The sequence below is a fragment of the Fulmarus glacialis genome, unplaced genomic scaffold (genome assembly GCF_000690835.1).
Source record: "Fulmarus glacialis isolate BGI_N327 unplaced genomic scaffold, ASM69083v1 scaffold9927, whole genome shotgun sequence".
Taxonomy (NCBI): domain Eukaryota; kingdom Metazoa; phylum Chordata; class Aves; order Procellariiformes; family Procellariidae; genus Fulmarus; species Fulmarus glacialis.
The window spans coordinates 65,972-73,531 of record NW_009225091.1 but is presented as its reverse complement, the minus strand read 5'-3'; the positions used below and the strand labels follow the sequence as shown (position 1 = coordinate 73,531).

General features: G+C 43.9%; 1 protein-coding gene across 1 annotated transcript in view; it reads left to right on the top strand.

The window, feature by feature from the left end:
- STOML3 (stomatin (EPB72)-like 3) overlaps positions 1 to 6,715 on the top strand; it is a 9,295-nt gene extending 2,580 nt beyond the window's left edge. The window contains exons 2-7 of the mRNA XM_009582364.1: positions 1,021 to 1,124; positions 1,970 to 2,042; positions 3,304 to 3,386; positions 5,010 to 5,213; positions 6,232 to 6,366; positions 6,515 to 6,715. Coding sequence (XP_009580659.1) covers positions 1,021 to 1,124; positions 1,970 to 2,042; positions 3,304 to 3,386; positions 5,010 to 5,213; positions 6,232 to 6,366; positions 6,515 to 6,715 — 800 coding nt within the window. The remainder of the gene's footprint in view (positions 1 to 1,020; positions 1,125 to 1,969; positions 2,043 to 3,303; positions 3,387 to 5,009; positions 5,214 to 6,231; positions 6,367 to 6,514) is intronic.
- The last annotated feature ends 845 nt before the right edge of the window (positions 6,716 to 7,560 follow it).

Genomic DNA, 7,560 nt, shown 5'->3' with positions numbered 1-7,560 from the left:
TTCCCTTGCCTTGGGAAACACAGACTGTGGTGTTCAGCTTCCCATCTGCTGATGCTCATGCCTGCGACAATCCTCTTCTGGCCCAAATGTGGCAGCTGGGCAGCCCTTAGGGCTAGCCCAGCCTGCATCCCTGACGCTTCTGCTTTTCTTGTGACTCTCCTGATCCAAGGCATTTCTGCATTTAACAAAATTCAGTTGACCTTGCAGGACTCTGTCTTGGTGGCAGGACTGGCCTGTTTCATTCCTCGCCCTCTTCTGTGCCTCTTCTGTGAGGACCTCAGCAGCTCCAGCTGCTCTTCAAAGAGCAACAGCTCCTTGATCACCTTTCCCTTACAAAGAGCCTCCCGAACTTTTAGTACTTGAACAACAACTCACCACTGCCTTCCCTTCAGGCGGTAAAATAATGAAATTATTTTGATATATTTTGATTTCATTATAATGAAATAATGACATTTCATTATAATGAAGTTTTGGGATGAGAAGAGCTGAATACAGTAAGAGAACTGCTCAAAATGCATCTTGACATGCATTTTGACAAGCACTGATTTTGAAGCTTGTGGTCCAGTGGATGAAGTGGTCCATCAACAGTCCTCAAAACTTTCATATAAAAACAGTAGGAGTTCCCCTCATTTTCCTTATTACCTGTTTCATACAAACTAAATCTTTTGCCCCAGCCGTGGCGCAGTGGCAGAGATTCATATCCATGGATACTCCCCCCAATGATTTATTTCTACTCCACAGCCCCCAGCTTTGGCAATGTTTTTCATTTTTCCTCTTTCTCTCCTGTTGCAAAATGTACTTTCTGAATCTTTTAATGTTTGGGGCAGAAGGGACATAAGGTTGGATGTTTGGTTAGGTGTTTTACAGCTTTCAGTGAGCGACGGGAGGGAGGTAAGAGGGAACGAGTCTCTGTGGACTTTGCAGTCCCTCATGATTGCACTGGGTTAGATCTACATCCCTCAGAGAACTCTCTTCAAAATTTGCATTTGCCACTTTTCTTCCTTTTTTTTTTTTTTATAGCCGACAGGCAGGAAGGAATTAGTGTCTGTGGCTGGATCCTGATTTCCCTTTCTTTCTTCCTGGTGCTTATTACGTTTCCTATTTCCATCTGGGCATGTATCAAGGTAAGCTGGTGGGATTTGGGGCACATAAAGAACGCTCTATGATCGTCGTTGTTACTTATGTTTATTGATTTATTGATTTTGTTAAAACAAGACACTTTATATTCACTTTTTGAAAATCGTAAGGGCTTGTAGCGAAGATGTGGTCTGGGACCAAGAGATCCATGTCCTTCCACTGAATTTCTGTATCACCACACTCACTCATTTAATTTCTTCCCATCTCAACTTCCATCGTCAGTTAAACTTCCCTGCTTTACAACAACACTAGGAGAATAAATATACAAACGTTTCTGAAGAACCCATATTTGTTGCCGGCAATAGTGATTAACATGGGTACTGATGAAAAACAGAGCAAGTCCCTGCATTGAGGGACTATACAACCTAAACCCACAGTCCCTTCAAGGCATGAGCATAATATGATTAATTTAAAGCAAATTTTTAGGGTGAGTTAGCAGAGCGATTGCCCTGAACACCAGGCCTTGAGTAGTCCTAATACACTAATCAAAGTAGTTAGGCAGATTATCTGAGGTGAGACATACTTTGCCCACAGCTCCTCTGAGCGTAGAACTGATGTTGAGAGACTTGTGGGTAGCCTCATTAGATCAGTGGCAACTCTTTCACATTTGATCTGCTTTGTAAAACATTTGCAGGGCCAGAGTCTGAGTTCTTCCAGCAAAGGATGAGGTGAGGAGAAGGCATAAAATGCCTAGTGACTTGCAGCTTTGCTGGTTCCTATATTATTTGTACTTTTTTTCACATTTAATACAGATGCCAAAGATGAAAAAAATCAGTCCAGGGAGCAGGAATAGAGTTAGCTGTAAAATTCTAAATTTAAAATATTTTCCTAGGTTATCAGAGAATATGAACGTGCTGTTGTATTTCGGCTGGGACGTATACTGTCAAAGAAAGCAAAGGGACCAGGTGAATGCATGCAGTTTTATTCTGTTAAGATGCACTGTTTTTATTTTATTACGATGCACTCTAACCACTTAGAGAATTGCAGAGGTCCATGAAATCCTTCTTCATAGCGCAGGGGGGATGAGATGGTCCTCTCTGCTGCAGTTCCTTTACATGCAAGCTGTTTGTTTTTCTGAAGAGAAGATAAAGCCACCCCCCTGTCACAGCACAACACTGAAGGTTGAGGACCTTGATAGCAGGTACGGCTTTGCTGTTGAGTAGGTTGGACAACGGAAGGTTGAGTTCATGCTGCAGACACTGGCGAGGGACCGGGGAGGTTTAAATGCAGTCTTCAGCTCTGCTGCAGACTTTTTTGGGTGACTGTGGCCACTCTCCCTGTACCTCACTTCCCTCAACACTGCTCATTGCTGCCAGCTCTTTAGCTGTCTCCTGCTCTGAAAATTGTAAATGTGTCAGCGCAGGGACACTCTGCATCTATGCAGAGTTTGTCACAGTCACCTAGGACAAGGTTACAAATCACAAACACAAACCAAACCCAACAACATGAGGTATTTGCATTGGTGCAGTTACCACCTCTGTGCAATGAAAGTGGGCAAACTGGAAGTGGAAATAAGAGGAAGAAGTCCTTTCCGGATACTGTCTTTCCTCTTGAACAATAGCCATGTGGTCCAAAGAGCAGCTAGGGCAGCTGCAGAGCTCTTCCGCGTGGCTCTGGGCACCTAATCCAGGTGCTGAGATTAGAAAAATTGTTATGTCAAGTCCCCTTCTCCAGCGAAGGGAGAGTGGGGACTCCTTCACAGGACGGGTCAGATCTTAGGACAATGTTCCTAATGTGGGGGCCTATAGATGGTGCAGGAATCTGGACCTGGGAGATGTCTTTCCTGGGGATGCACATACTGTACCATAAATGGCTTATGATCTAAAGAGGGGAAACTAAACAAAGGCATGGAAGGAGTTTTTGTCAAAAGTCTCATGGCAGATTTGAGACCAGAACTGCAATCTGCCCATTCCCAGTTCAGAGCCCTAGGCCGTTAAAGCTCCAATAAATTCACATTGTTTGCAGATATCTGCATTTCCCTCCATTATTTGAAAATGCAAAACCTCACTGTTGTCACATGCTGTAACAGAAAGGACAGCTGTAGTAATAAGGTGGGCTCATTCCCCACCCTGTGGATATTTCCATCTGTTTGCTTTGTACAGGATACCTGGCTCTAGACTTAGCTTTCAGAAACAAGTGTTTCATCTAATTATTTTTATTTTTCAGGTTTGATCCTCGTACTTCCATGTACAGATACATTTATCAAGGTTGATCTTAGAACTGTTACTTGTAATATTCCTCCACAAGAGGTAACTATTCTCTAGCAGCCATCTAAAACAGAAATAAAACATAGAGCTGATTTGTGGCACGATCAGAAATAATGTGGGTATTTATTATAGTCTTGCAGTTGTGAGCTACCGTATAGAATCATAAGAACTGTACTGTATCTTCTGACTTCCAAACTGCTTACAAAACTTCTTCTACGTATGAAAACGTGCACATGCATCATTGCAGGCCAAGCAAAGTCCTCTTGCTGACATTCAGAACCGTGAGATAAAAGATAAGGGTGGGGGTAGAAGTGCAAATGGGAGTCAGAGAGAACAAGAGAGGAGAGGCTAAAAATTCGAAATTGTATTGTTATTCCACACATGGAAATGAAGCAATAGACCAGTGTAAGATATCCAGAATAGAAAGTCCTAATAAAATTGGATCTGACATGCAGCTCACCATTTAAAAAAGCCTTCAGTGATGCTGTAGTCGCTGCTTAAAGGTATGCACACCCTACATGCTTCTTAAAAGGCAAATTACATATGGATAACAAATCTTCTTTAATTAAAAGGAATTAGCGGACAATCATCCACAAAACTCACATCCAAGCAGTGATGGAGAGGTGTATCTTTAGGCATTTTATTGACAAACATTGACTGAAGAATTTAGTCTGAAGAATCAGTTGCTGAGCAATTCCTGTCCTTCTGGAAAAGTTTTGATTGCGGCCCCAGCCCCGCCATGGTACAACGCTTCTGCTGGAGGAGTTGGCACTGCTGTCTCCTTCCTTATGCAAAGAGAAGAGCCACGGGGGGCGGGATGGCCCCAGGACTCCTTTGGTCCCTGGAATTGCCCATTGTGTTCCCCAGGAGCTGTTTCTTGGACCATTATCTTTCCATAATCACAAAAAGCCTTTTCTCAGAGTGCAGGTTGCAGGGGTGCGTGTGGTGGAATGAAAGATGGCTCCCCCCGAAACGGGAGGCTGGAAGGAAGGTGGTTGCAGTACAAGGCTTAGCAGCTTTTGGCAAGGCTTCTGCAGCTGTTGGCAGGGCTTCCGAGAAGCACTTACTTGCAGGCAAAAAGTGCTGAGGAGGGAAGAGGCAGTGGAGCATCATCAGTGCTTTGCCGAGGCCAACTGCCTGCTGAGGCACAGGGGACTTGTCTAGCAAAAAAATGACACAACTGCTCTGTGAATACTTAAATATTTTTCAGGGTTTCTTCTCACAATTTCTTGCACTTTGCTTTTCACTTTTGTTTTAATTTGCTGGTGTTTCTTACAAATACATTGTTTAGAGGAAGTAACGCAGATCTTCCAATCTGCATGCAATGTATAAAACCAGTAATAGCCCTTTCTGCCAGAAAGGAAGAGGATAACTGTCATTTAGTATTGCAGAAGAAATTCATGCAGGTTATGAGATTCACTTACTGTTGAAACAGTTGTCTAAAGGCTATGTACAACATTTTGCCCTGGCTTAAACTATTGGTGATGCAGGATAACTTCCTTGAAGTTATTTCTCAGGGGAATAACAAAGAAACCAAATTAAATTCTTAGTTTCCTTGAATTATCAAGACCTTTTCCTTATTAAGGGAAAAAAAAAAATTCCCCTTCCTTGGCCAGGGGTGTGTTATTGGATCCTTCTCTAATTCTGCACATTTCTCCAATGCAGATTCTCACAAAAGATGCCGTTACTACCCGAGTTGATGGGGTGGTGTACTACAAGATCCACAGTGCTGTCAGCGCCGTCGCTAACGTCACTGATGTCCATTCGGCTACCTTCCTCTTGGCACAGACAACCCTGAGAAATGTTCTGGGTACACAGAGCTTGGCTCAGCTCCTGGCAGGTCGTGAGGAGATTGCACACAGTATTCAGGTAAATCCGGCTCTCAAAATTAACTGACAAGCATGGAGATTTGTTCTGGGGAGTAGCAAATTAGAAATAATCTCTCTTTCTTTAACAACGATAGCAAAATTTTCCTTTATGGTTTTTTCAATTATACATCTCATTGCTTAGAGTCAGAGTCATTCTAATGGTATTTCCCCAGGTTCTTGTAGAAGAGTTATTTGCTACCAAAAAGCAATGAAGATTCTGAAATTATCCACTGAGTTTAATAAATCCGTTTAGTCTTTGTACAGAGGCTGCTGCAAGCGGCGAGAAAGAAGTCTGCTGCTTATGGGAGGCTCTATCTTGAGCAGACTTGATTGAGGTTTAATCAAGGCAGGGCTTGTATCTCCTGTCATAACAACTAAGAGTACAAAACCGAGTTGTTTTATGCTTTAAAATGCCATCTGTTTTCTTCTAATTTGGCAGCCAAGGAGGGAGCAGAGAAGAAAGCCAAAACCTGATTTACTCTTTTCAGTCAGAGAAGAGGCACAGTCAAATAAAAGAGAGCGTGCACCCCTCTCCAGCCAGGCCAGCAGCCACGGGCAGAGCGGGGGCACGGTGGTGACATGGGTTGCAGTAGCACCGGGACCCTGAGCACGGAAGAGCATGCCAGTGCTGCAGGGCTGTGCTGTGTCATTCACCCGTAGCATGCTTTTACAGCATCGTGCCATTTTAGGAAGCTGCAGTAGTATTACTTCGTAAAAGGGAGAAGTTTGGTAAGTGCCCACCTAAAGAAAGGATGGGGATCATAGTTTAGGAGACAGTAGAGAAGCCACACAGGAGACACTCTGTCTCAGACACCGGTGTTGATCAGCGAGAGTTTCATAATGTTGCGGTACCCGCCGTACGCACACCACGTTGGATGTCAGTGCCCCTGGAGGGCTCCGTCTTTCTGTTGTGGAGGTTTACAGGCTGCCTTTCCTTCTGTCCAAGTGGCAGGGTACATCGCGTGGTTTTTCTGTCTGTCACCACTGCCATCGTGGTGGGTTGTGTGTTTGTCCCTAAGGCTATCCTCGACAGTGCCACGGAGCAGTGGGGAATCAAAGTGGCCCGAGTGGAGATCAAAGATGTCAGGATTCCCGTGGCCATGCAGAGGGCAATGGCAGCTGAAGCAGAGGCTGCTCGAGAGGCAAGAGCTAAGGTGAGAGCCACAGCAATGTCTACCTCCAAGCTCCCCTATCCTTATTGCAGGCATCCAGGTGCCTGTTTGTTTTCTCCTCATTGTAAAGGTGGATTTTCCCCACCATGGGCAGTGTCACAATGTGGTTTCCGCTTCTCTTACTTTGCAGATTGTGGCAGCAGAGGGAGAAATGAATGCTTCTAAAGCCCTCAAGCAGGCCTCCATGGTGCTGGCTGAGTCTCCAGCAGGTCTTCAGCTGCGCTACCTGCAAACATTAACAAACGTGGCAGCAGAGAATAATTCCACCATTGTCTTCCCTCTCCCTATAGATATACTTGAGAGTTTCGGGCAGAAAAACAGAGGGGGATAGAGACTGTTCTACACTAGCTCCTCGGGCAGAAAGATTTAAAGGGTTTCCCAGGAAGTAAGGCGTTCCAGAATACCAGAATTTAAGTAGAAGCATGCTTTGGTCCTTTTTTACCTAATAAGGTAAAAATAGTTTAACAACTACATATAGCTCCCACATTAGGAAACTGCATTTGCAAAGTTCAGGCACTAAGCAGTTTCAGCTCAGACTCATCTCCAAGTGAAATGGAAGAAAATATGTAAAATGCAATAAAATATGTAAAATGCATGTTAGACATAATATGAAATTTTAATGATGTTTTCACCACATTTTACAGAGTCTTGAGTGGAGCAGTTATTTGGTGATTTGTCTGCTAAGCAAGAACCTCTGAGCTCTTGATGTACTCCACACAGCAAAAGGGTCAGATACTGGTATTTAACTCAAGTCCTGCGGAGTGGAAAGAAGTGTTTGGCCCATAACCTTAGAGGTATTCTTTCGCAACTATTAACAGAATTAGTGGATAATTGGTATGTCAGTAGAACAGCCTATTCTTTATCTTATGTGAGTTAAAATTAGCACTTTCTTCACTGACCTCAGCTGGATTTTGCCATAACACTGACATTTCTGTAAGCTCTGTAATAAAAGGAAGAGAATGTATGCCCATGCATTACAGTCACATTTCCTATATCTGGAAGCTGGGTGTGGTGGGTTGACCCTGGCCAGGTGCCCACCAAAGCCGCTCTATCACTCCCCTTCTCAACTGGACAGGGGAGAGAAAATATAATGAATGGCTTATGGGTCGAGATAAGGACAGGGAGAGATCACTCAGCAATTACCGTCACGGGCAAAACAGACTCGACTTGGGGAAA